At 51.2% G+C, this 27993-nt stretch overlaps 7 protein-coding genes across 7 annotated transcripts; 4 read left to right on the top strand and 3 right to left on the bottom strand.

Annotated features, from left to right (window-relative positions):
• Positions 1–4036: 4036 nt before the first annotated feature.
• J4E82_006054 (uncharacterized protein) lies at positions 4037–5676 on the top strand (the record flags this gene model as incomplete). Its single annotated transcript, XM_051732314.1, has 2 exons — positions 4037–4067; positions 4118–5676. 2 exons carry the CDS (start codon positions 4037–4039, stop codon positions 5674–5676), a joined length of 1590 nt encoding a protein of 529 aa, XP_051587889.1.
• A 3281-nt stretch (positions 5677–8957) lies between these two features.
• Positions 8958–10511, top strand: J4E82_006053 (uncharacterized protein; the record flags this gene model as incomplete). The annotated part of the gene is made up of 1 exon (XM_051732313.1): positions 8958–10511. One exon carries the CDS (start codon positions 8958–8960, stop codon positions 10509–10511), a length of 1554 nt encoding a protein of 517 aa, XP_051587888.1.
• A 4011-nt stretch (positions 10512–14522) lies between these two features.
• On the top strand, positions 14523–15637 carry J4E82_006052 (uncharacterized protein; the record flags this gene model as incomplete). The annotated part of the gene is made up of 2 exons (XM_051732312.1): positions 14523–15063; positions 15117–15637. The coding sequence occupies 2 exons, from the start codon at positions 14523–14525 to the stop codon at positions 15635–15637; spliced, it is 1062 nt and encodes a 353-aa protein (XP_051587887.1).
• An 838-nt stretch (positions 15638–16475) lies between these two features.
• On the top strand, positions 16476–17292 carry J4E82_006051 (uncharacterized protein; the record flags this gene model as incomplete). The annotated part of the gene is made up of 2 exons (XM_051732311.1): positions 16476–16718; positions 16789–17292. The coding sequence occupies 2 exons, from the start codon at positions 16476–16478 to the stop codon at positions 17290–17292; spliced, it is 747 nt and encodes a 248-aa protein (XP_051587886.1).
• Positions 17293–17943: 651 nt separating this feature from the next.
• On the bottom strand, positions 17944–19944 carry J4E82_006050 (uncharacterized protein; the record flags this gene model as incomplete). Its single annotated transcript, XM_051732310.1, has 1 exon — positions 17944–19944. One exon carries the CDS (start codon positions 19942–19944, stop codon positions 17944–17946), a length of 2001 nt encoding a protein of 666 aa, XP_051587885.1.
• Positions 19945–20490: 546 nt separating this feature from the next.
• Positions 20491–21913, bottom strand: J4E82_006049 (uncharacterized protein; the record flags this gene model as incomplete). The annotated part of the gene is made up of 3 exons (XM_051732309.1): positions 20491–21551; positions 21598–21795; positions 21841–21913. The coding sequence occupies 3 exons, from the start codon at positions 21911–21913 to the stop codon at positions 20491–20493; spliced, it is 1332 nt and encodes a 443-aa protein (XP_051587884.1).
• Positions 21914–26950: 5037 nt separating this feature from the next.
• On the bottom strand, positions 26951–27500 carry J4E82_006048 (uncharacterized protein; the record flags this gene model as incomplete). The annotated part of the gene is made up of 3 exons (XM_051732308.1): positions 26951–27007; positions 27089–27215; positions 27337–27500. The coding sequence occupies 3 exons, from the start codon at positions 27498–27500 to the stop codon at positions 26951–26953; spliced, it is 348 nt and encodes a 115-aa protein (XP_051587883.1).
• Between the last annotated feature and the right edge of the window lie 493 nt (positions 27501–27993).

Genomic DNA, 27993 nt, shown 5'->3' with positions numbered 1-27993 from the left:
GAATACTCGTGCATGCAAGGTATGATATCAGTGCAGGCTAGTGAAAGAGCTAGATAGTTTTTAGTCACATTGCTCAAGGATTAGTAGTCTCAGACAAACTTCGGACAGTAATGAGCTACTTCAACTACCAGTTCCGTCACTTTCATCACCAGTATACCGACGCAGATGCTCAACAACTTCATCATAGCCCGACATTACTGCACGTGATAGCGGTGTCTGTCCGTTCTCATCTTCATAATCAACTTCTACCATGCCTGATTCGAGAAGCCGATAGACTACATTGATGTGTCCAAACCGTGCCGCCCACCATAATGCTGTCCGTTTGTTCCTATCTTCTGAATTAATGTCTGCTCTAGCTGTAGTAAGCAGGAAGTTGACTGCTCCCCAATGTCCGTTCTGCGCCGCCCGCAGCAGTGGCGTTTGACCAAAATTGTCCTTGCTTTCTACATCTATCGCACCTTTGTCAAGAAGTAGCTTCATCGCGGCACAATGATCTGTTGCTGCGGCTATATGTAATGGCGTTTGGCCATGAAAGTCTTTGCTGTTAATGTTCACCTCTTCCCTATCAAGCAGCAGTTTGACCATAGCCTCGCATCCGTTCTTACAGGCTAGCCATAATGGAGTTCTCCCTGCTGTATCTGGCAAATCGATGGGGAATTCGTTCATGTCGAGTAGGAGGGCGAGTACTTGTTTATTACCAAGGACAACCGCATTGGATATCATGCCGCTGTTTTCAGAGTAGATGAATAATGGATCGAGATTTCCATGTCTTTCGACTGCATGTTTATCGACTCTTGCATCTCTTACACAAGTGCATTCTTCGGGTGTGTAGCGAACCTGAAGGTGTGCCATACATAGATGGAAAGCTTCTTTGCTCCCATGAGCTACAGCTGCGAAGAGTGGAGAGCCCGAACCTCCGCTTTCGGCTTTGAGGTACGTGGAAAAGTTCGACCGAAGTTCGATCAGACTTGTGTAGTTGAGCTGTGCCAGTATGAACTCAAGACTGTGAGATTTTGCGTAGATTTTGAACTTGCGTGTCGACTTGGCCAGCTCGATCCATTTAGGCAATGGAAAGCCATCAAGAAAAGATGTTTGAGTGACTCCATATTTCTGTGCTGCATTTGAGTGGAACAACACATAGGTGATGGCATAGCCTAGAAACGGATTCGCGTCCATGACCGATGTTTCCAAGCTTTCGTGTTCTGAAGATAGCGGTGAGGAAGAACCTCCACGCACATCCGGATCGCTTAAGAGATTCATGCCTGTACATTTCATACAGCACCGCTTTAGCTGTTCATGGCTTTCACCACGAAAGTTGGTTCGAAGATCTGGCCAGACATCGCCAAGACCATCCTTCAAAACAAAGTCCCTGACCGATTCGTGAATCAACTGAACTTTCTGTGGCTCAGAGGCTGTGAACTCGATCAGGCCTCTCGAAGCGCTGAGTACAAAGCGTTGAGCAACGTCGCGTGTAAACACGTTGGTATCCCATCGCGGTACTTCGCGAGGCTCAGACCCGGCAAGAATCGCAGCATATAGCTGTTCTGGAGTCAAGGGTTCTTCGGCGAAAAGGACCCACCGAATACACAATAAGAAGTCCTCTCTGCTATGCAGATCTCGTGACACGATGTCACCTAGCAAGTCATGAAGGTCGCTTGGAATGTCTTGCAATGTCCGCCAAAGCGTATGGATCCGACCGTGATCGTACTCTTTGTTCAAAATCCTTATGACAAGAACAACCCACATGAAAACGCCCGAAGCTTTCTTCCGTATGATAGCTCTGATTCTTTCCGTAAGCTCGCTCTGCCCAATTTCTAGTTCGCTTTCTAGGTAGAATTGGATATCTTCACGATGGCCTTCTTCGCCGTCTAGCTCCAGAGTCAATCCTGTGCGGATTGTAACGTGTGGGTAATATCTACTCGAGAAACAAACCCGAAAATGAGTCTGGGCAGCTACAGCCGATTCGCCGATTCGTTCGAAGAGCCGTACCATATCCCGAATCTGTTCTTCCTCGCATTCGTCTAGTGCATCGATAAAGCATACTACAGAAGCGTCTCCAAGCTTCTTTATAGCTTGCTCAAAAAGGGTTTTTAGCAACTCGACTTCCCATTGGTACTTATTTGGAGAAGATGCTGATAGCGGGACTAAGTCAAGCACGCACTGAAGCGCCGGTTGCTGTTTCAAGAGTTGTAGAAGTAGTGAACGATATGCCCCAATCGTTGACTTCACTATACTCTCGCCCCGCCTGTTGAAGAAGAAGGATATCACGACCTCCCCCGGTGTTTTCTTCCGGGTACGATCAAGAACGAACTTCATTAAGGTAGATTTGCCTGTCCCAGGTTTCCCTTTGATCCAAAGTAAACCGTGGTGTTCTTTTAGCTTGTCGGGATCGAGCCAGTCGATATACTTGGATGTCTTTGCGAACCATGTACAGGTCTCCGAATGGGCGTTCTTAATGGTCGTCTCGCGTGTATGAATCTGATCAAATCCCAGCGATTCCAGAAGCAGCCTGTTGCGTTCTCCGTGGGGCGATGGTTGAATATTGTTTCGTAACCGCCGAAACGCGCTTTCTTTCCCTTCACCATACATGGGCAACATGCTGGTGTTGAAGATACCTAGTAATGAATACGCCTCGTCTTCTTCGCGTGTCGTTTGACGCTTTTTACTCCACAACATCCGGTCTTCGATACTGAAATCTTGAAAAGATGCCCCTCGAAGGACAAGCACGGGGATTTGTGTAATCTGGTGGATCTGGTGCTCTAGACTTGACTTGTCGCCTAAAAACGTGGCTTCCTTCGAGAAGAATGTTACCACTGGTGGCGCAAGTAGCTCTTGTAAAGTCCACCCTCTTGAAAACCATCTACTCATCCGAAAGGCGGGCTCCCATGCGAAGTAGAATTTGTTGCAATCTGCTTTCCGTTTCTTAACAGAGACATCCGACATAAACACGTAACACTTGGCTGAGTTGCGATACCAACGGAACATCGACGTTATTGCCTCTGATAGTTCTGCATTGCTAGATTTGTCGATATAACAGGTGTCGACCCAGAAGAATCGAAGACCATCCTTGGCGGCTTGTTCCATGCAGAACGTCAGCTTACGGTAACTACCAGTCTTCTCCTTCCCTGCACCGTTGAGCAAATCCTGATAGGTGACCTCTTTGCCCGGCCTTGGATCCCATGTGTGTGAAAGAATCGCATATGGTGGGATTTTGTTGCCCTGAAACTCAACAAGGCTGAAGCTACTAGCGTCATCTTGAAGCTGTAAGAGACGCATCGAGAAGACGCTGAAACGTGGCGTATGTAGAGGATGCACATAACCATGCTACAAGAAGTGATTGGGAATTCATCCGGAGGTATAGTGGAGAGTGGTGCAGGTAGCTACGAATGTTGTCCGACGGCTAGGCTGCAGCAAGCTATTGGCGTGGCGCAAGTCTAGAACCCACCCAGCCCTCAGCCTCAAATCTAACCCGGATTATAACGCTGGAGCAATGAAGGAATCTTGGCAGATTGCGCATGACATACTGTGCGCCTTGCGGTCCCCAATTCGATACAAGTTTGGCTGAGTTGCGCAGATCCGGAGTTTGTCCACGTAGAAGTGGAATAACCCCAAAACTATAGGGGCAGATAGAGACAGCCGGTTATCACTCTCAAGGTAATGCCAGGTCTCACATTAGGGCGGATGTAGGTCAAGCTCTATCGTGGCCGTCTGGGCGTATGTAGTAGTTGGGGATGGGTCGCAGCGATGATAGACTGCCGTAGCGCGAACCCTGGGTCTTGGGATGACGCGCTACCACCAAATCCGTCGCGTCCTTCATCGCATCTGCTTCCCTGCGAAGCTCAGCCTTGTGACAATGACGATGGCGCCCGCGTTAGCCACAGATAAACACATTACATCTCGTTATTATATCCGATGAAGATGCCCGGCTATGCGGCACACGGTCAGACGCTTGGCCAAGACGTGCTTGCGCTTCGACCTACATGACGCGTAGCCTTGTTGAACATACCCTCATCCGTTTGTTCGTCGTACAAAACGAATGAGGCGCTCTATACAACGTGTCAGACGAGGTATGCCATTTCAAGGGACCTTCAAAAACTCGCACAACTGACAATCGCAGCATGGCTTGTCCTACCCCTCGGCAGACACCCCGCTCGCTTTCAACGCACGCCCCTCCTCTTACATACCCCGAATCACGACGCCCAATCGGCCAACTCGCAAAGAAGCAACAAAAATGACGGAGACAAGCAGGAGAGAAGCAAGTTTGCGCGGAGTGTGCTTGAAGGAAGCACGGTAGCTCTAATATCACTCTTCGGGCTAGGCCTTGGCGGCTATGCCTACAGCCTATTCTACAAGAGAACGGTTGCGAAGAAGATTGAGAATGCCTTTGCGACAGGGTATAGCTCGCAAGAGCGTGTTGTATTGGGTCGCATCTCGTACGGCACCGAGCCCGAAAAGATTCAAGAGATTGTAGAGAGGGAATACTGGGTTCCACGGGCGGAACAAGAAGACATCGATAATGTCGTCAGCGGAAAAGCTAGGGGAAGATACTACCTGGTCATCGGTGAGCGAGGAACCGGCAAGCGAGCGCTGTTGCTAGAGGCCATGCGGAAGGTCAACGGCGACGGCATCGCTATGCTGGAAGCGCACAACGATCTCGAGGTCTTTCGAACCCGGCTCGGCAAGGCCATCGACTACGAATTTCACGAAGACTACATCGGTGGACTGTTCAGTATCCGCGGACCAAGAGACAGCTCGCCTCTACTAGACATTGAGAGGGCACTCAATCAGATGGAGAAGGTAGCCTTGTCGCTGAGGAAACGACGCGGCAAACCTCTCCTCATGATTATCAACAACATCCACCTTTTCAAAGACGACGAAGCTGGAAAACATCTCCTGGAGATTCTCCAACAGCGCGCCGAAATATGGGCGGGCAACGAACTTGTTACGACCGTATTCACCTCTGACGAATTCTGGACCCTAGAGCGCCTGACACCACACGCAACCAACATGAACGTCATCAGCGTCAGAGACGTGCGGAATAATGTCGTTACAACAGCACTAAAACAGTACCGAGCCCGCTACCACAACGAAGACGTCCCACAAAGCATCCTAGACGAAGTCTTCGCCAAGGTCGGTGGCCGCCTCATCTTCCTAAACCAAGTCGCCAAGTCAAAAGATATGCTTGAAACCTGCAAGCAGATCAACCGGAGAGAGAAGATGTGGTTTCTGAATAATTGTTGGATCCTGGGTGACTCCATGGACGACGATGTGGAAGAGCAACAAAAGTATTGCGCCGCCGCCATCGTTCTAGCCCGCGCCCTCGTCCTCCGCGAACAAGACACATCGACATCTGATCCCCATCAATTCTGCCTTCCTCAGATCCCGCTGCACGAGGCCCGTCAAATCATCACGCGCGCGGATTTCGTGCACCCCTTTGACCATATCAATGTTATTCATATCGATGCACATGGTATGGTGAGAGCGGATTCCGTACCCATGCAGAATGCCTTCAGGGAAGTCGTTCAACAGCCGGGCTTTGAGGAACATTTGAAGGCGACGCTGAATAGGCTGGATGAGTTGGAGAGTCTGGCGAGGACGAGGGAGGTTGCAATGAGGGATCCGCCGGATAGGAGTGGGGGGATTGTGCCGGTGCAGACGTATTGTGCTAAGCTCTAAGAGTGGGGGACATGTGTTTGTCAGAAGTTAGAGCGCAGAAACAAACAGCACTTCAGACAAGATGATCGTAAGCGACCTACTTTAGTACCCGAGGTTGAAGCTCCCTTCGCACAGTTTGCTCTCTACCACCAGTTAGTGAACTCCTTTCAACTACGGTTCAACGGCGATGCACTAGCGCCACACCAAATGAACACAAGGCTATCACGACCCTTTCTATCTAAGGAGGCGTGACTTTGGTAACGAACATGTGTGCCTACTCATTCACCCGATTGAAAGACATTGTCTCTTCCTTGTGACCCGCTGAGCCGAATCATGATTCATGAGTCTCGATTGCTGCTAGTCTTTCACTGTCTTAGAGATGTACAGACATAAGCCACAGTTGGTAGAACATTCATCGCCTACTTCTACATTCTCAACCACGATCAAGTGCTCAACCACGGTTACGCGCACATCCATACAATGTCTTCGACCAGTGCCACACCGGCTGTATCGAGGAAACCATCGAGATGGAAAAGCTTGCTGCGACCCGAGCGGTGGTCTCTGAGGTCTCTAAAACCAACAGAAACTAAGGTTTCGTCAAACAACAAAGGCGCTCGGTCATCGGTGACGGGAGTGAGAAGAATGCTAAGTTCACGTTTCGGGGCGACGCCGAGGGCTTCGATTACCTCGTTATCCTTGCCACTGGCTCGTGCATGTGATCAAGAAGCAGCCGAAGAGACGAAGGTAGCTCTAACAACATCAAACGTATTCTCAAGACGATTAACATCGTATATCAGCGCGTCTTCCGCACAAGATCCAAATCCTCATGTCGATTGCAACTTCCGACTGCCCCATCTAGTTTCCAGAAGGAGTCGCAGTACAGTGGCTGAGGTTGGAGAAGACGCTTATAGCAATGACGGCAAACCATCAGGGAATAAGTATGACCGTCGGCACTTCAAAGACATTCGGGGTATATCTCGCACTGCTCTAGAACGCTTGGTACTCCATCTTATCGATCTGAAAGAAGAACTTCCCTTTAGCAGCTGTCGCGTCATGCAACGAAAAGAGGGATCTTTTCACCATGCAGTGTTCTTGATGATCGAGGACAGTCACCAAGTCACGCAAGAGTACGTTCTCAAAATTCCTGCACATGGCACGCGAGGCGAATGGCAGATCAACGATAACGTGGCTCTGAAGAGTGAGGCTCAGCTGATGCAACACATCTGGCATCACACAAACTGCCCAGTGCCAGAGGTTATCGCATATGATGGGAGTCTCGAGAATGCGATAGGCGCACCATACATTCTCATGAAGAAAATGGACGGCATTTCTGCAATGGACATGTGGATCGGTCAGCCCTACAAGACGACGATCAGCACAAAAGTACACCTAAATGCCGACGATCCTTTACCGGAGTTGGAACAGAAGCGCATTACGTTCCTGCGCTCTCTTGCGCGAGCTATGAGCGAACTTGCGCCGCTGGAGTTTGAGTATACTGGTATGCCTGCCTTCTTCGACCCGAAAGATAAGCTGCCGAGTTGCATTGGTCCATTTTGGCGATGGCATACAAAGACTGTCATGGACAAGCTTGCATCTGAAGGGTCATTCGATACCAGCGAAGCCTTCTTCACCGCTGGCATAGATAGAGTGAATAGTGCGGAGCGCAGCTCATCGTCTGGTACCCACGACGTGGCAAAGATTGGTGTTTGGATAGTGATGAGAATGGTGATGTCGTCGGCTCCGTTTGCAACAACAGAGTCATCGCATAGTAAGCAAATTCAAAGCGAAGACGTTAGCAACGGCGTACCAATACGCGAAACATTTGTCCTTCGGCACGACGATCTCGATCTCCAGAACATCCTGGTAGACGAAGATGGCAACGTTACTGGTATAATTGACTGGGACGGGTGCGCAGCCGTGCCACACTGCCTTGGTTATGCTTCAATGCCCACGTTTCTCCGACGCGACTGGTTCCCAAACTATGATATATCACGGCTGCCACATCTGTCCTGGTCACTGGATCGCTACCGAGAATTGTACGCTCAAGCTATGGAAGAAGTTTGCAAGTCTTCAGACGCGAAGTACACGCGCAAGTCGCCCATGTATCAACTGGTATCAGCTGCACTGGATAAGGATGCTGAGTGGATCGATGTTGTTGAGGCGCTGCTGCACGATATGCCAAAGTTTAGACGTGTTGATGCGCATGCGTTTTGCCGGAGGCTGGGGCATGGATGGCCGGCTGCAGAAGAGGCGTTAAAGGCAAAGATCACAAAGTGGTTGAAGCCTCAGTGAAAGCAGCGGTGTAGGTGACATCATGAATACCTAGGTAACGGAGGCTGGGAAAGTGGTATGCTTCTTCTGCTTGGACTGACAGCGGTCGTCGCATTATCACGCGTATCCTGATAATTCATAGGTGATGATACGCGTGCGATCTCGATAGCGAACTAAAAATACGATGGTTCGGTGTGACTGTGCAGGGTGTTCTGTGGTTTGAGTCACGCTAAGAGTGGTTGCCGAGGAGCTTGTTTACGCACTGACTCGCCAGCTTATCAGTGCTGCACGTCATTCATACCGGGCTGTCAGTTCTTCTCCCAAGATTCATTCTTGCGCACAAACTTCAACGCATGCATCGTCAGATCTTGACATAATCGTCCCCCGCATCGGACAAATACCATCAAGATGCAATGTTCGTATCACCCCGCAACGGCCAACAGCAATCGATAAACTATTTGTGCGCCGCGCTCAGGCCAAGTCGCGTCTCTGTGCGACCAAGACGGATCGCGGCTGTTCAGCTTCTCAGCCCTATCTCACGCGAACCTCTTCTCGTAAAGCTGACCCGACGGATCGATCTAAACCACCTCACAAGACACGTACGAATGCGTTAACGCATGTACAACGTTCTCTTGCAGACTAAGAACTACCACACCTGCAGATGCCGAGAGCTAATCGTGGACCATTGACCGGCTGTAGTGTCGCCGGGGTAACGTTATGAGTATAGCACTACTCCAAGAGCATGAGCCCAGCTCGTGATGTAGCTCTTAGGTTGTCTACCTGGTATCGGCTCGGTATTGATTGGGATCGACTACCAATGGGAACGTGCTCAACAACATTGGCGACTACAATTCTAGATTCGCGATTCGGAGATGGAGGTGCGGGAAAAGCAACGTGCCTGCCACCGTCCCAGCACACGAGTATAAAACAAACACGCCATGGACATCTTCGGACAAGAGCACCGCCTATCCACAGTCGCTATCGTCTTCATCTTCTTGCACCTACAGTGCGTGTTAATAAGTTAATTCATAATGGTTTCCCACTCAAAGGTAGCGGCTGCGCTTCTGCCATTCTTCTTCTCAATCACATTCGCTCAGGACCAAGGAGCAGCATGGACTCCGAGCCAAGGATCATGGGGTCCGGTCATCAACTTTCCCATCATTCCGGTTGCGGCCTACATCGTCCCGGAATGGCCATCTCCCACCCGTATGATGGTATATTCTGCGTTCTCGCCGAATTCATTCGGAGGTGAACGAGGTATCACTCAGTTCGCCGAATACAATCTGGTATCCGGGCAAATGTCCACTCGCCAGGTCTCTGAAACCAACCACGACATGTTCTGTCCTGGAATGAGTCAGTTAGGCGATGGCAGACTGATCATCACCGGAGGAAGCAACGCTGAGAAGACGACTATATACCAGCCGGAAACCAACACATTCGTCCCCGGACCGGATATGAAGGTACCTCGCGGATACCAGAGCAGTGCCGTCCTGTCTAATGGAAAGGTCTTCACAATTGGTGGATCGTGGAGTGGCCCACGAGGTGGAAAGCCAGGAGAGATTTACGATCCGGCATCAAACTCGTGGACGCTTCTACCTGGCGCTGCTGTGGAGCCGATGTTGACATATGACCACGAGGGCATCTTTCGAGAGGATAACCACGCCTGGCTCTTCCCTTGGCGCAATGGCACCATCTTCCAGGCTGGGCCCAGCAAGGCGATGAACTGGTACTACACCGATGGCGAAGGTGGTGTCAGCCCAGCAGGCATTCGTGACGATGTCAACGATGCCATGTGTGGTGTTCACGTCATGTACGATGTTGGCAAAATTTTCACTGCTGGCGGAGCGCAGTACTACGATGAAGCGCCCGGACTCGCTGTCGCGCATTTGATGGAGATCAACAATGTTGGCGCCCCTGTAACCGCCGAAAGGATCCCCGACATGCACCAGCAACGCGCCTTTGCTAATGTCGTTGTCCTTCCCGATGGCAAGATCTTGGTTACTGGTGGACAGCGCTGGGCTAAAGGCTTCACTGACATCGATCCCGTCTTCACTGCCGAGATGTTCGACCCCAATACCAAGACATTTACTGAGCTGGCTGCTGAAGCCATTCCCCGAAACTACCACTCTGTTTCCATCTTGCTACCTGACGGCACTGTCTTCAGCGGAGGAGGAGGTCTCTGCTGGGACGATGGAACTGGAGGACCGTCCTACCACTGCCGCGACACGGTCGATCACCCCAACGGCCAGATCTTCACACCACCGTACCTTCTCACCGGCGCTCCTCGTCCAATCATTCAGGACGTTGCATCGAGCATCGTCACGCACGGCGGCGAGCTAAGAGTCAAGATGCAAGGTTCAGCCGATGGCGTGACGTTCTCTTTCATCAGAATAGGAAGTGTTACACACAACGTGAACAGTGATCAGAGACGCATTCCGCTTCAGCCAAGGATCGAAGGGGAAGAAGTCGTCTTGCCCATCATGAACGATTCCGGTGTCGTGCTACCGGGAGCGTGGTACCTGTTCGCTGTCAGCGCGGAGGGTGTGCCCAGTGTAGCCAGGACTGTGTGGGTAGAGCAGGCATAGGTGGATGACATACTTGACGGTAACGGCCACAGGTTTTGCTTCTAGGAGTAATTGGGTTCGGGTTAGATGGTGGTTGTAATGATGAAGAAAAGTTTTGCAAGCCAACAATGTTTTGGATGCCTTTATATATTTCGCTTCATATAGATAGACATTATTAGGGTAATGAGGTATTCACAATTCTTAATTCCAGCCATATCATATCCGAGTTGAAGTGAATTCGATGTGATGTTCGAGTATCACCCCGGCATCGCTTCCGTTGACGCGGGCGGCACTGCGTACAATAAGTGGGATCTACAACTAATGAAGTTGAACATGAAAAGTGATTAGACACATAGTGAGATATTGTTGTACAAAAGTTTCAAGGCCTGTCAAACATATCAGCTAACTGGAATACGTTGCGGCACATTCGGCCTGCGAAGACAACTCCGTATCAACACTCAGCGACAATACATACACATCTCGCAGCGTCTCTCAGCACTCGACGTCAAATTCATCCCTGGTAGACTCAATCCTTCTTCAAATTCTCATCCTTGGAGTCGCTCTTCTTCTCTTCCTCTTTGTCGCCGGAGCCGCTGCCACTGCCCTTGTAATGACTACCTTCTTTTCCTGGCTCAAAAACCGTGTTACCTGGCGCTAATTCAGAATGGATAGCCATCAACGTAAAGTGCACATGACATACAGGAAGCGCAATGCGCCCAAGCACCGTCCTTCGTCAAGTCAGCCCCTGCGTCACACTCTGGACATTGAACCATGGCAGATCCTTCAGGACGGATTTCGGTAGATAGAGAAAGATGGAGTTTAGGATGTGGTTCGTAATCGATGTTCGGGTTGCCATGTTGCGATAGAGTTTCAATGCAAGTTGTGTAGTCGCGCTAGAGTGAGGGGCATGATGTCATAGACCAATAGCGTCTCGCGGAGCCTCTTTATACAGAGGTGGCTTTCAAAAGTTCTTGCTGACAGGGGTGTCTCGATTACTACCGAAGTACTACCGAAGCTTAGACAGACCTGTCCCGCCGCCCCTCTTGGTACTCATTACCGCCCTCAAGTCTGATTATTTCTTAAACATAAAATGGAATCCGCTCTATCCAAGCCTGTATTTAGTGTTAAGGTAGCTCTGCCCAGCCCTGTAGCCATGCCCTTGATGCCTCTGCTCTATTTTTTAGTGCGCCTTTCTTAGTAGTTCTTCTCTTCAGCCATGGCCAGCATGGCTCACTAGCGTTGAGGTCTGGTAAGTTGCCACACCAGAGGAGCTTCTCTACGCTCTCTCTCTCATATACCAAACGCTGAGCGTAGTGGGAGTGAGAGGGAGCTTTGTCTTCTTAAACAAGAGTGCCTGGTCTCTCCTTCTAACACTCCTTCGCGAAGGGGAGAAGCTTTAGGACTAGAATCTGAGTCTGATAGCACCACCAATCAATCCCACTACCTCCATCACGAGTGAGTTTGCCAGTCTCCTTCGTCCATCTCCACTAAGGCGAGCGGCCTGGCTTAGCCCGCAATCCCATCCTCTTCATGCCCGTTGTAAGCTCCCACTCCTCTCTCATCACAGGCTCAAGAGCCTCGTTAAGCTCTGCTATCTGCTCAGCTGCCAGGCGCTTCTCCTGCGCTGTTTCAGGTCTCCAGATGTGACAGGGACCCTTACAATCATACGAGAAGCAGCCCCAGAACATAAACTCAGAGTATCCCTTCCACCTCTCTCGAATTACAGACTTAGTAAACAGCTCATCAGCTTTTCTCCAGACGCGATAGCCACCACGGCGGTGGTTAAGCACAACAGAGGTCTCATCAGACCAGATCACGTTCTTCCAATCCTTAAGACTCCAGTCTTTGTGGGTAAAACACCAGTCAAGCCTCTCCTGCCTCATCTTCTTCGTCAACCCAGGCTTCCTCATTAGCTTTGTCTTGTTGTAACCCGCTGCTCTAAGGACTCGCCACACCATTGTGGAGGATACGTCAAAGCCGTAAGCACTAAGATCACCAGCAATATCAGCACAGCTCTTCTCTCGTCCATAGCGATCACGTCGTACTTTCTCAATTGTAGCTCCAGTAACAGCTTCTTGCTTACGTAGGCGACCAGCACGAGGAGCGTCTTCGAGGTACTCTAGGAGGAGCTTAATCAGGCGGGCGTTAGGCTCAAATCCTCGCTAGCAGGCTCTGCCATAGATAGCGTCAATCGTACGGGGTGAGATGCCTGTGATCTCGCTGATCTGAGTGGTAGATTTGCCACCAAAAGGTGACTTTAGAGCAACAACTAAAGCACGAGTTGAGATATCAGTATTTAGAGCCATAGTATAGCAAAAAACACCATTAAAAACCCTACAACAGTAGGTATACTGGCTATCTAGAGCTTCAAAAAACAGAGATTGGTGCCAAGCCAGTCGGGCCAATTAATCAGCCGCTAGTCTGACGCTAGCAAGAACTTTTGAAAGCCACCTCTGTACACATCGGACACCTAGCCTGTAAATCCTTCTCGAGAGTTGAAGTTCGCAGAAGAAGGCCCGAAGTTGGGCTTACATTCTTCCATCTGTAATCTCTGATGCAGTGGCTGAGCTGGCGCGTTACAGACGATACGCAGTGTGAACGCCAACGGCCCTACAGCATGCAACAAGTAGGGCGGCAGACGGGACTCTTGGTCCTACAATGCAGAACTTGTGGATGTTACCATACTTTGAATCCTTACGTTTGTGCCAAACGGTTTGCCTGAACTATCGCCACGAGTAAACAAGGTATCCAATTTCTCGTGATCCGCCCTCTTCCGCCCGTCGCCCCGTCCAATCTTTCGGCGTTCCTGCACTCCCAACAACCAGCATCCCTTTGTCTTGCGCAATGCAATCACCCCACCGCCGTTGACTCGTACCTGAACTCTCCATCCTCATGGATGCTATCGCGACTCAGGCCGCCAAATGCCACCAATGATCGCGCTCAACAGCAAATCCTCAGATCACACCATGGGCGCGCGCGCGCGGACACGGTAAGCACGTACTGCCGCTGGACCAGGCCTAGACGGCAATGCTTCTTAAACCGATTGGTCGGAAGTGCGAAGCGAAGTGAAGAATTGAGTGGCAAATCTCTTGTTACGAGATGTGCATCCTTATTGCAGCTGCAATATATACACACAGCAGTCGGCTGTGGCATGTGGCAATGCTGTAGGTATTCTTCGCTTTTTGTTTTTTCCCACTCATCTGGTCCCTGGAGTCGTTATGACGGGCCAAAATCCGGGGAAAATGGCTCTGTAACATTCGCCGTTGACATGCATGCAGAGCACAAATGTCCTCGCGGAGCTGCCAATTCAGGGGGGAACGATGCCAACCCAGCGAAACGAAGCCATTGCTTCAGCTGCTCCGGGTTCGTGAATCATGCCACGCGACTACCCGCTTGCGATTGCCTCAGTATACCCAGCCGAGCGAAGCCTCTAGACCAAAAACAGCCTAACACTCGCGTGGAAAACGGCTCATCCGCAACTGCACTTGGAGATGGATGCCCGAGAGGCCATTTGCGTGTCAAAGCAACGGTTCCCTCCCCACTGAATCTGCATTGCGCAAGCTCGTCTCCGCGCCAAAGGATCCAAGGTTTGAACTTTGAACCTTGTGTACCTGCAGGTGGTAAATGGTACCTTCAAAAGGGCATACGGCCGGACGCCTCCTCAGTCCCATGGCCCGCCTGTCAGATGGCGGAATGTACGACGCTTGCAGCCTCCCGTATATAGCGTCGATGGGCCGGATTCCGAGGTGATAAAGTTCGAGTTTCTTCATCGACCCAGGCACAGTGCGTCGAGACTCTCACTCTCTTTCTTCTTCCCGTTCCATTTCTCGTTTCGTCAATCCGCGGAGTGCAACTACAGTTTGGTCGACGGCTGTGTTGTTCTAGTACCCATAGGCCTTGCGAGGAATCCCTGAGTAATTCTCCAAAGCCCATGACAACTGGACGCACATAGTGTGTAAGACGGTTACGATACCCCGGACGCCCACATACCTTTCTTCCCGCCTCGAGTTGACAACCAACTACACGCCAACAATGTCCAGCTCCATGGCCGCGCCGCCTTACTCCAACAAAGCCGCCATTTACCTTGGACCCGTCATTTCCTTTGGAGTCGTTGCACTTTTCCTGGTCATCGCGCGTATCTACACACGAGTAAAGAGGACCGGACAGCTATATCTCGATGACTGGATCATCGTGGTCGCGGAGCCAATGTCGTTGGTCGGCATATGTTTGGCCATCGCGTCAACCGCATACGGATGGGGTAAACCAGCAGCATTCTTCACACCCGAGACACTCAAGCAGACACTAAGGGTCCAATTTGCGCTCCAGACCGTGTGGCTCCTGACGCTATGGCTCGTTCGACTGTCTGTCGCGTGCTCGCTACTGCGCTTTGGGACGGAAAGGCTGTGGCGATGGCCATTGTACTTCATCATGGGTCTCCAGACGGTCATCTCCTGGGGCTACTTTGTGATTCAGTTTGCGCAGTGCACGCCCATCAGCTCCAACTGGGATACTGGTATCTCTTCCAAATGCTGGAACCTGGATCCCATCATTCTCTTGGGATGGGTTATAGCTGGTAAGAAGTCCGTCCATGCTACCGTTAATGAGCCCGCTTAACCGTTCTGCTAGGTGTTTATATCGCTATGGATCTTACTCTTTCCCTCATGCCAATCCGCTTGATTCGTACCCTGAATCGCTCTCAATCAGAGAAGATGCTCATCGGCGTCCTAATGGCCCTCGGTCTTCTCGCAACTGCAATTAACTGCGCCAAGATGACAACGTTCACGTCTTTCGGCCAAGGTGACGTGATGCAGGCTACCATCGTGCCTTCAATGTGGGCCAAGCTGGAGGAGGAGATTGGCATCATCGCTACGTCGCTTCCCTGGCTCAAGAGTCCGGCTGAGAATTGGTTGAAGAAGATGGGTATATTGAAAGAGCATCAGCTTACCAAGCCGAGCTTTGTGGCTGACATGAGCTTGCCGACTGTCAAGGACAATATCGAGGACATGAACAATGATGATGATGATGCGGACAGTGCGAAAGTAAAAGGAAATGTTAGAGTGGATTCATTGGCTACTGTACTCGGTACCAAAGGCTCCAACTCAAGCTTGCCAAAAGATCCAAACAGCAATACCTGGCAGGCTGTCTGATCGCGACGACGTTTACGATTTTCATCTCGAATGCATGCCGAATATCTGGGCTTTAGCGTGGCGTTGTGGGCGTTGTTGAGAGTCGTTTTATCAACTCTACGGACTTGACGAACATACACGGGCATAGACTGCCTCTTTGCATTATGCGACGGTATACATTACCCCCTTAATACTATCAATCTCGAACCGAATGAATGACTTTCTCACGTTGCGAGGCGTAAAGAGTTGGTGATGCCGCACTTCGGCGATATTCGTGCGAAGCTCTGCGGAAACTCGGCTTGTTAGGTAAGGAAAACTTTTAGCGTAACTCACTCTCCGCATCTTGCAAATCATCGTCAGCACCTTGCAAAAGCTTCCATTTGCGCGGTCACTAAGCAATTTCTGCGTCCTCTCCTTTTCATGTGAAGCTTTTTGTTCTTGAGGCAGATGACGGTAAGAGGTGCGTTATTTCCATCTCAGGCTTGTCCGTGCATCGACGTTATACAGGAACTTGTGTGTTGGAATCAGCAAAGTTCTTCAAACCTCGACGAGATGCCGCGGTCATTAGTAGCACTAAATCGGCACGCGCCATCAGTCCGGGGTGCATGATCCAAGCTCGATATGTAATAGTGGTGACGTCCCAACCGGTCGTTATTCCCTACTCTAGGTTTGAAGTCCATGCTCTCATCAAGCTTTCTCCTCTTCCACATCTTCGTTTCTTAACACTACGACCGTTACCACGTCCTGAATCTGACGAGCACCTGTCATCGACGAGACTGTTTCGACCTGTACTCTTCTCTTGAGTGTCTATCGTAGTTGCTGGCGCTTGTGTATGTGCTAGGCATCTTCCGCCTTCACAATGCCGATATGGGATCCCCTTGTTCCCGTTGAGCGCGGTATACAGCGCGGGCTTGCACGTCTTCCAGTACCCGTCAGCCACTGGCTTGGCTACCGACACAAGACAGAACCGCCCTCTCGCACATGGGTTGTTTGTGTCTGGGGGTTCATAGGCGCCTTTTGTGGGCTTAGTGTCATTCTCGCCATCTTTGGTCATACGGATTATATGAGGAGTCGCGCTGTACCACCGATTATTGCTTCCTTCGTAAGTTTTCTCTTCGTTTTCAAAAAAAAAAAAGCGTCAACTCCAATCGATAAACTAACATTCATTTCAGGGCGCTTCGGCAATCCTCTGCTATGGCGCTATCGATGTGCCTTTCTCGCAACCACGCTCTCTGGTTTTTGGCCACTTCTTCAGTGGCTTGGTTGGTGTCATCGTAGCAACCATCTTCCAGTTCGATCTGGAGAAAGATCCCTATCCACGACTGCAATGGCTCGCAGCTGCTTTGGCGACAGCAATTGCTCTCGTTGTTATGCATCTGACCAAGACGACCCACCCACCTGCTGGAGCAACAGCACTTATGCCGTGTGTGGACCAGCACATCTGGGCGCTGCGGTGGTACTTCCTGCCCGTCTTGCTACTGTCCTCGACGGTCGTGCTCGTTACGGCAGTCATGGGCAACAACATTCAGCGGCAATATCCCAAGTTTTGGGTCGCGCAGATTCCGCCACCGCCACCAGCGCCGAAAGCTGAGGAGAAGAAGATGGAAGAGAAGGAGGAGTCGTCTGATGGAAGCGTGCGAGATACACTAGGGGCTTTGGAGAGAGGACCTCTCTAGCTTCTCTCTCGGTTGTGCATCACAACGAGCGGCGCAATGGAGGTTATTGGCATGAATACTAGTTAGCGAGCGATATTTGGTTAATACTGAGTGTTTTTCTGTTCGAATTGGTTTCATTCCAAAGTTAGCCTATGAGTTCTGATTAGTGCAGGTCGCAATATTTCATCGCCCGAATGGGGTATTCTCGTACCCACGACGTACTCAGCAACGGTACAGTACCATTGTGAGTCGCAGTAAATGGCAACTTTAGTCCCTCTTGGTGCTTTCGATGTTGCTTCATTCTCTTGCTAGAACTCACTCATCTCTCAGTCCAAAGGCACTGCGCTGATGGGTGTCATCTTCTAAAGTGGCAGTGTCTTCCAATCTCAAACTTGAGTCCAATCTTCATCTCCCGTGATTTGATGATTCTGTAGGTCGAGTGGATCAGAAAGTGGGAGTAGAGTGACCAACTCCAGACTTTGGTGCGCAAATCCATAGCAATCGTAACGTACTGCCTGCAGCGTTCCAAAACACCGGCGATGCGTGAAGCAATGAATGATCTTAGCTGGCATGAGAAAAGATATTCAGTAACGTCTTCCACGACACTACATAACTTTCTAAATCGCCTAGCGCACACACAAAGCCACCAAAACCCAACCCAACCCGTCTCTCTTAAAGCCCATATCCCCTCAACCACCTCAACTCCCTAGCCTGCTGCTCCAACGCCCTCCTCATCTCCACCCCATACTGCCTCTCCCTAACCTTGTCCCCTTGGTGTTGTCCTCCTTGCTCCATACTCTCCCCCTGTACTTCCAACGCATCCTCAAAAACATCCCTCGCCATGGGCGGCTCCTTGCCAAAGCCCAAAAGCCCCAATCTACCATCTCCCGTCCATAACACCAGGTTATTCAGGCCTAGAGAAGAAGAGAACGACTCGGAAGACTCTGGTGCGTATTGCGACGATGTTGTTGTAGTAGTAGTAGGAAGAATCTTCTGGACAATGTCGCCCCAGCTGGCCTCTGAATCCGGCGTCGCGTTTACGAGGTTACCATGATCATGCTGCTGCTCCAGAGTAGAAACAGAACCATCCTTTGACCGTTGTTGAAAATCATTGATATTGAGCTGCCTCACAGGCGTCGAGCCATCCCTCTCCACCCACTTCAATCCTCCATTTCCATCTGCAAAAACCAGTCTCGTCCCATGTGGCGCCACAGACAAGAGTTTGGAGCTACTAGCCGTCTGCCGGTTCTGATAGTATGCTTTTGAGCGACCGCCGCGGCCCCCGAATGCTGTTGTACGGCTATCGCTCGAATTAATACTCCTCTCCGGTTCGCCAGACAGGCCGTACAGCTCCAGACTACCCTTACCCTTGTACTCGCCCGCTGCGATTAAGGTGAACCCCCTTGTAGATTTGACGTCGTGGAGGAGAGCCGGATTGGCGTAAGGGGTGCCAAGACGCAAATGATGCGGCACAAAAGGGTGAGGGAGGGCAGCAAGGCAGGACAGTCTCGCGCCCGAATGTACGGTACCGCGCAGACGGGGGAAATATCTCCGATCAAAGTTTAGCATCGAGGTGAAGCGGCCCGCGACCCAGATATCGCCGTTGCCGTCCCACTCGCGCGTCGTGGGCAGATGGAGGATAGACAGCGCCCCCGGCTGGGAGAGGCTGACATGGCCGTGTAGGTCCCCGGTATCAAGGCGCGAGAAGTCGTTATCTGCGGGGCCGCTAATGAGTTCGCAGCGCACCGAAGAAGAAGAAGGCGGCACAGGCGGTTTCCGACTATCGTGCAGATGCAGCGTCCAGTTTGTTCCAATCGTCAAGGGCGTGCTGTGATGTGCTTCGCTCAGCGCGGTAATGGGAAACGGATACGGCGTCCGCGAGACGACCTGAAGCGTATTCAGATCCGTCTCGACCAGCTCGTTCTTGACAGCGAAGAAGCCTTTGGCCAGCTTGCTGTCTATGCTCACGCACTCTACCGCACCCGTTTCCGTCATGATGGCGTGGCTCTGCCCAAGTCTCGTGTCGTAGTCCAGGTCGCTTCCCCGGTTCGCCAGTAACCCGATATCAGACTTGGCAATCAGGGTTCCCTGGCGGTCGCTGGCTGCAGAGGCGTCCCAGATACATATCCGGCCGTCGTCTAGGGGCGCGACAAGCTTATCCGCCAGGCCATGCTGATCGAACAAGATACCCGCGCCCGTAGCCTCCCTCCTCACGTCCCCTTGCTCTTTCCCCTCGGTCCCAGCATCTTGAAACCAACTCAGCCTTGGCTCGGCATGCCTCTGAATAAAGTCGTCGTACCAATTCACCCTCTCGTCAGGATAACTAGGATCCCAGTTGGCGATCAGCGCCTGGCGTCTCCTGCCTGCGTTCCTCTGCTGCTGTACGTCGGCGCTCGGCGCATCTGTGTCGTGCACCGAGGTATCGAATGTGTTGGAGAGAGTATCGGCGGCGCGTATGAGCTCAGCGAGTCGGGGGTCGATGTCGGGAGGCGTGATGTCGAGGCGGCGGCGACGGCGCTCGGCAGCAGAATGGGAGAAGCAGAGAGACTTCCAGAGATTGTTGTCGCGCGAGAGGGAAAGAAAGGCGCGGGAGACGTGTTGGAGGTTGACGAGCTCGGCGGGTTCGAGGTAAGAGATTATGTGGAGGATGAGCTCGTCGGGCAGGTGGATCATGGTGACAAAACAAGGAAGAAACGGACGGGTGCTCTAATGCTACGTGTGGGCGACAATGGTGGTTGCGACACGCGTTATCTTGGGCATCTTCGAGTCCCCCCACACCTTCTCCGGGTTCAAGGGCTCAAGGGCTGACGACATGCCGCCGACGGACATGACTCGCTGCCCTTTTTCCCCCACACACCGCCTTCCCCCATTCGCACTCGACATTTTCTGGAGAAGGCTGATGTCCATGCCCAAGTAAAATAAGTATAATCCATTGATTTAAACTAGTCGTCACAAGTTGCTAGAAACGTCTTTGCAGTCACATGGATTCTGCATTTCAAGATTAGAACAGCATCTTGCTAATCTGAAGCTATATCTGGATTTGAAGGCATCGCTACCCTCCTTCATTATACACAAAATTCTCGTGCATGGTATCTATCTTCCCTATGTTCTGAAGAAAAGAAGAAGAAAAAAGCTGCAGTAGCCACGTCATGTATATGTTAATGCCCTCCCATTTATAATAAAAAAACGCCTGCCTGGAAAAGCGAACAAACCACCCCCTTACCGCTTCGGCATCTGCTTCTCGAGATCCTCAGGCGGCGTCGTAACAGACGGCAGCTCAGCCACGGGTTGTGGAGGCCTATACGGTTGATACGGCTGCCCCTTCTCATTAAGAACAGGATGCACACTGTTGTCAGGCAGCTCCGCAGCATCGGGAGGGTGGCTGAAGGCGGCCTGTGCAGGCGAGTACTGAGGTGGTTGGCTATCCCACGTATTTCTATTACCATTGTCATTACCACCACCAATCCCAACAGCATCAGGTCCATAAGGAGCACCCTGTCCCGGTTGAAAACCATTTCCGGAAGGAAGTTCAGAGACGCGATTTGGCTGTCCGGCTCCAACAGGGTTACCATCAATCTCCGCCGTGGCGGGTCGCGAGTTTCGGTACGCCTTCTCTTTCTTGCTGAGTTTTGCTGCCGCGGCACCGCCGACGAGCGGGCTGTCGCCTTCAATTTCCGAAGCTTCTTTGTACGGGTTGGCGGCTTGTTGGCGACGCTTGCGGAGGAGCCAGAAGATTATACCGAGGAGAGCGAGTGCGAGGGGAATGCCGACTGCGCAACCGATGATAAGACCTAGGTTCGAGCTCGATCCGCTGTCAGAACCTCCATTAGCATTGTCGTTGCTTGAGCCAGCGGTTGGAGTCGGGGTAACGAGAATGGTGTTTTCAATCGTGACTACTCCTGCACTGCCTGTGGAAAGGCTCGTCGCAACGGAGCTAAAAGGCGTAGGCGTAGTCGTAACCGAGTCTGGTGTTGCAGTTCCATCGTCGCTCGTGGAAGGAGCAGCTGAAGACCGCTGCGCTGACGTTTGCGATGCTGAGTTTCCACCTCCTGATGATCCACCACTCGTCGCCAGGCCAGTAATGGTGGCGATGTTGGGGTTAGTCGACGCTTGATTTGAGCCAATCGTCGCATAGGCATTTCCGTTTTGCAGCGCGAAAAAAGGTCGTGGTGAAGGTGATTCCTGGCAGCATTTTACGTTTGTGTCGTCTGCGTTGCAGCACCACTGGTCGTCGTGATCGGCGCACTGCTTTATCGACTCGCCACCACCGACTGTCATACCTGTTGTACATCAGTCATGTTCAGTTTAACAAGTCAGCGTTCCTACCGTATGTGCACATGTTCGAAGCACATCCTTCCGACTTCCACGTCTTGTCTGTACAGCTATATCGGCCGTACAGGTTGTTGGCGGGATAGTGGCAGAGACCATTGTCGAGACACTCCCAGCTATCCGGACAGCAAGCAGAGCCCTCTGCTGATGAGCAGGGCTTCTCTGTGTCTGGGGCTTTGTTGCCATTGGGGTAGTCTGTTCGGTCAGCCGTTGTTCGTCGACAATACACGGGATACCTACAGCATTGCTGGGCAGTAGCATGAGCCGCAAGAGCAGCGACGGCAGCAGCGCGCAACCACACGAGTGTAGGCATGATGCGCTTTCGTCCAGAATGGATCCCTTGCTCGGTGAAAAGAGCGGTGCTTTGACGCCTCAATCAATCCTCGCACTCGGTCGACGTTGTGATCTCAAATGTCAAGTGGAGCTCGCTCAGAGTAAGGGTAAGTGAAGTGAGAGTGTGCAAGAAAGGACAAGGTCACGGAGACGGCCAGCAGCTGGAGATCAAAGACAAGGAACAGAAAGGCGACTGCACGATGATCGCACACACGACTCTGTGCCGACGCCGTTTGCACGCCATCCAAGCCCTGTCACTCTCATCCTGGATATACACCGAACGAGCACCCAACCGCAAAAAAGCAAACTTTACCCCATTCGTCCAATTAAACTTCTTTCTCCACAACGCATACGCCCCCCCTCGGTTGCTCGCAATTCGCTCGTCTAGTTACCGAGTGAGTGGCAGGTCACGGTGAGGTCATCGGATATAGCGGTCCCTTGCGCTAGTTCCAAAGCGGGTCCCCGTATCGCTCCTCAAGGTTGCGATGAAAGGTGGTACCAACCCGCAACCACGCCGATCCATTGTCGCGCACTGTGGCTTTAGCGAAGCCACGCATACCTGAAACTAACGCAGTCGACCTTTAATACAGCCCGGAATGCGAACCACTTTGAAGCTGCTGGTGGCGCAGAGCAAGCACTTTTACTGTTACTGCGCTCAAGTGACATGCCGCCAATACGAGCGATCGACGCCCCCCGTCGCGGGCGAGTTGAAGGGCATGATTCGAGAGAAGGAAAACCGGCTTTCGCGGCAGCAGTGCGCTACACCTGGCAGCTGTCTTGCACCCATCCATGCGGTTATCCGTCTCTTATATTAACGTGTGTCGTATGTAGCATGCGTATTTGTACCAATTGCCATGTCTCGCTTCAGCGTGTCGCACCTTGAACCACCACTCACTCCGCGGCTCCTATCTCGTACTGCACCTCGACCTTTCGCCTTCATGCCAGCGATGCATGCAGGGATCGCCCATCGGTAATGACGGCTTCGTATCACGGCGAAACAGAGCGTCGCGGAGTTTGAGCGACGCAAATGACGTTGTCGGCGTACGGGGAAAAGGTATCAAGGTTGCAAGCGAACAAGGCCGGGTAGAATTCTAATTGTGGCCCGCCGCCAAAATGGTCTCTCTCAGCCTCGCACGCCGTCGCCTTTGCCCTGCGGTAGGACTGTGACTTCGTACACCCACACTTTTTAGCATAGCTTCTACGGCTTCTACGCAACTTCGTATTCACGGCTGGGTACTTTGCATCGGAATCTCCGGTGCTCCACCATTGGCTTCATGGCGGTATGCAGGTCGTTGTCGATCTACCGGGCCTTGCAAACTATCGTAATCCGGTGATTCTAGGGGGTTGTACTGTTATCGCGAGCTCGTGTTCGTGTCGTTGTAAGGTGTTTGTACCACTGCGCAACATCTTGCACGAGCTGCTGTGCCCTGCGCCTGACAGCTTCTACAGCAGTACATGTAAACCTTTTCATTGTGCTATTTGAAGAGTCGCTGAGTGTCAAAAAGTACTCTTAGGCTCAACCTCGGTACAACTCCATCTTTCCATCGGTCCTTTCCTACTGCTTAGACTTCCACTAGGCGAATCTTTAGGCTCGCAGCTTCGCCGCGCAACTCCACCAAGACCCTCGCCTCCCGTATTCGGTCGGATATGGACATGATTCTTCCCTGCGTTGGTACGCTAGGCACTTGTGGCAATCTACATTGATTTATTGGAAACCGCATCTACACTGTTCGTCAGGTGCCGCGAGCACCATGGATTTTTCTGCTCGAACTACAAAAAAGCGCCTCGTTATACCCACAAAGTAAACTGCGGAATCGAATGCGAATGCTGACACGCCTGCCTAGGCAAGCGTAAGAACTAAAGCTATCAATTCTTCTCCATTCGAATAGGCCCTCTGATCTCTTGAGCTCTGTTGTATTGCGATTGTTTACACATATTACCGTAATTTTATCCATACTAATCATCACCACCACCAGATTATCAGAACGTCGAGTCTACGAAAGACATGTCTGGCCGCCGTTTCTGAACAACCGAGCAGCTAATTCGTCCACGGGCCCTTACCAGAATTTACGCGGCAAGAATCCCATCGGAATCCGAGCGCGAAGACCAGAACAAGACACGAAGCATTAACAAAAACACTCGATTCCTAATCAGCGTTTCCTAACGTGGAAACCAATCCCGCAATTTCCATCTTCCCATCATTATCACTGCATTTCGATGAATGCCGTTGAAATAACGCCATAGCTTGACAAGGGCCATCGCCTCCGTAGACTCTTGACACTACGCGTTCGTGAGGCGAGTCCTATGTGCGTTCACGACATATCGCTTTTCGTCTTGTTCATACACGACTCAGACCAGACGCCACTCTCGAGTCCACCACCTTCGGTCTTGTCCACTACTTATAGCAATGCCCTTGAAGACCACCGAGATACTTGTCAATCAACTTCAAAGACAATCTATGACATTGCTTGTTTCTTCCAATACCGGAATCCGGAGGGAAGCATATTCCCACGCTAACCACCATGGCTTCTCGTAGCTACGTGAACGATAGTTTCAAGCCGTGCTGTCCTTCAAATGCACAAGGATAATACCCCACTGAATCTAATTTCTCTCGGGTCCGCGATCGTATAAGCTCAATCCAGAACGCAAGCGGCAGACGGATAGTGCAGGATCCAGGTTTGTCGTAGATTATCGTCGGGTCATCAGGCCAGTGCCGAGTTCTAAAATTCAATCTCCTTTCGATTATCTCGATACTATCCGGATTGTCACCTTGAAAGCCGTTGTTGTACAGGTCTGGTAGGTGATAAAAGTCGAATCCGGCGCTATCAGAATTCACACACAAGGCTAAGTACCAATCGCCGTCCCATCCATACTTCTTGCAGATCGAGCTGGTCGGAATGAAGTATGTTGTGTAGTGACCTTGCCGTCTCTCGCCCAAGAATGCCTCGTTTTCCTCGACGAATCTAGGGGTGCCGGGTCGATTGGGGTGTGCAAAGAAAATCCAGTCCCCCCTTTGTTCAACGTTATCCGTCCTCACTTCTGCGTAGCGTGTTCGCAGGAATGTAAAACTCGACATGGGCCGTTTAATCCTCCACCATGTGTGGTGTCCGTGCAGCAATGTGCGACTTACAATGTCCAAGGAGCAAAGGCAGAAGGTGCAGGTATAGCATATCCTCCACAATAATTCTTCGACAGATGCTTCGTAGTCGACTTTGAGGTCCGAGCCTTCTCCACACAGCGCCAGCAGCGAGAAGACACGATCATGTGGAATTGCGCACTCCTGCATACGAAATTCCTCGAGGAGAAATATAAGGCTCTTGCCGTGGAAATGATTCGGGAGTACGTTCTGGAGTTGCAGCAACCGTATGAGATGTCGGGAGTCATCAGTGGGTCCGAGAAGTGGATGGAGATGATTCATTGGGAGCGTCACTTCGTCTGCCATCAGAGTGTGTTGATGTGCCAGAATGACTTCTTGAGTAACCCATGCTCGGGTCCAGTATTCATGGGCAAACAAGATTCCCACGTCCGTATCTGTTTCGTATGCGTTTATCCGGTATCGTTGATAATCCAACGCGACGTTCCGCAACACTTGGACTATGTCAGGACCTGTTCCTAGCCAAGATATAACTCCTCTCGCTTGGGAGTATATGCTTCCCATCTGCTGCACCTGATGCGTTCTCTCCGCAAGATTCTCCTGATCAATACACAACGCATCAATCCACAGCCATCCGAGATTCTTCTTTCTAGCCTGCTGCAGAAACCTGTATAGATTTATCCGAACGCGATGCGGTCGCCCATTGATAATGACTGTGTAGCCCCTGTCAGGCTGGCCCCATACGTAGGACAAGCAAATGTATTCATCATCGACCGTCGCATCGCGTATTTCGCATTCAATGTGTCCGCTTTCAGACCGGTCTGGGTGGAGCAAAAGCAGACGAATAGAGCGCTGAGAGAGATCGAGTGATGTGTAAGCAAATGATCTAGCCTTGTGGTCGGTATCGCAAGCCGATAAGCTCATGTTGTTGTCAAGGCCGGGTTGTAGCCGTCTGCTCTAGGATGTCGAAGTACTCTGCCAATTGAACACAAGTTACGCTGTGAGATGCTAGAATAGCCGAGATGACAGACAGACGTGCTGCAGGCAGCATAGAATCGAAGCGCCAAATAGATCCAACCCGAAATGCGGTCACACGATGTAAATCGCCCAAAACCGATTACATGGGCTGCACAACATCTCCACTCGGAATTCGCTTGAGATTAGAGTACAGACGATGCGTGGCAGCGTTGCAGGAATTTGCGTGCTGAAGGAGGTGCAAGGTTGCAATATTGGGGTTTTGTATGGAGGCTCTTGCCGAGCAAGGATGAGGCTTACTAGGCGCTGTGGTGCTGAAATCCCCACGACTGTTGATCCACTAACAACCTGCCAGCTGTAATCCACAGAACCAGAACTGCCCTGAGCGCGAAAAGCCCAAGCCCAAGCATTGGACGTTCTTCAAGATGCCATCCGAATTGACAACCACTATGCAGCGGGCGTTTTATCGAATCATTCCAAAGTGGTCAGCTCAAGTTCCATAGCACCTAGGTAATTGACATCAGGCTCTAGCATGGAGCGATGCATCGTTAGGTAAACGTCACATGATTGGTAATTACAACATTCATCCTTACTTACCTAGGCAGTCCCTCATGAAAACCATCCTTGGTCTCAACCAAACCACATCGTTGTGGGATATCGCGGTTCAAACATGTAAACAAGCTTCACTGTCAAAGTCACATCGCGCACCCCGTTTGCATTACGCTCGAGCACAAAACTCATTGTAGACATTCCATTCCATTGTAGATGCCTATCAAACATGCAGGATGCAGGAAAAGGTGTCATCCCAATCCCTCCTTGCAAGCCAGCAGCTCTCGCTCACTAGCTAAACCCCATCCACCCCCTTCCAAGTCATGATATCATATCGAAAGTCATAAGAAAGACTAAGATCGTTCGCTCATCGTCACGCTGTAGACATGATCGAGGCGTTTAGTGGGCTTGACGTCCGCCCTGAGTCTCGTTGGTGATGCCGATGCGCTCAGAGTTCTGTTTTTGAAAAAGACGGGCTAGTTAGCGACCATGTTTTCGAGAATGCGATGGTGTCGGAAACAAATCAAGTTAACATACCTCGCTCGACTGAACGTCACCCTCCTGGAGGATCTTCTTGAAGATGTCATCCTCCTTCGCGCCAGCACCAAACTCATTCTCTAGCTGCTGCTTGGAAGCCGTGTTGAGCACACCCTGCTTGCCGTGTCTGTTTCTCATGCGTCAGCAAAATAAATGTTCTCTTCCCCATTTAGGGGCGCCCAGAAAACACATTCTCTCTCTCTCTCCCTTTGCGAACGGGCTCGGACGTTGTGTTGTGACAAACTTACTCGGGTACCATGACCTTCCACCCAGCAACAACCTCAACCATAGGAATGCTGCTGTCAGCCTTCCACTTCTGCAGCGCCTCTACGCTCTCGACAAAGATGGTGAATTGGTCGCCTGAGCTGCCCTTGTAGAAGACTTGGGTCTGGGGGGAGTTTCCGCGGGCCATTGTGTCGTAGATGTGGGTATTAAGTGTGGTATCGTACGGAGATTAATTTGTGTGAGTGTGTGTGTGTGTGTGAGTGAGAGAAGGAGGATTGCAGTGTAAAGTTGAGTACTGGTAATGTGACGATGGAGGGGAAGCTATGGAGGGGCTATTTAGCTGCACGACAACACAGCTCTGAGCTTTGACCGGTAGCGCTACGTCATTGCCAAGCCTCACGCAGCTTTCATCGCAGCCCGGGAAGCTTGCAGGCTAAAGCAAGTAGAGTGGCTATCTGCTACGTAAGCCTCTTGGTTTCACAGGGCTGCATTGCGGCTCTTGCTGAAACAATGCGGCAAGGGCGTATCGTCTCCCCCCTCCCCTCACCGAGCAATGCGATGCTAGCATAGCTTTACTTAGTACCTGCCTATTACACACTTATCCAGAAAGCCAGAGAAGAGACCTCCAGTGACACCGCCACGATCCATCCACCCTAACTAGCAGGTTCTGGCCTGATGAT

Source organism: Alternaria postmessia (genome assembly GCF_024291825.1).
Source record: "Alternaria postmessia strain BMP 2775 chromosome Unknown scaffold_34, whole genome shotgun sequence".
In the NCBI taxonomy this organism is placed as follows: Eukaryota; Fungi; Ascomycota; class Dothideomycetes; order Pleosporales; family Pleosporaceae; genus Alternaria; species Alternaria postmessia.
Note: the sequence above shows the minus strand (reverse complement) of the source record. Positions and strands in the feature narration are given on the sequence as shown.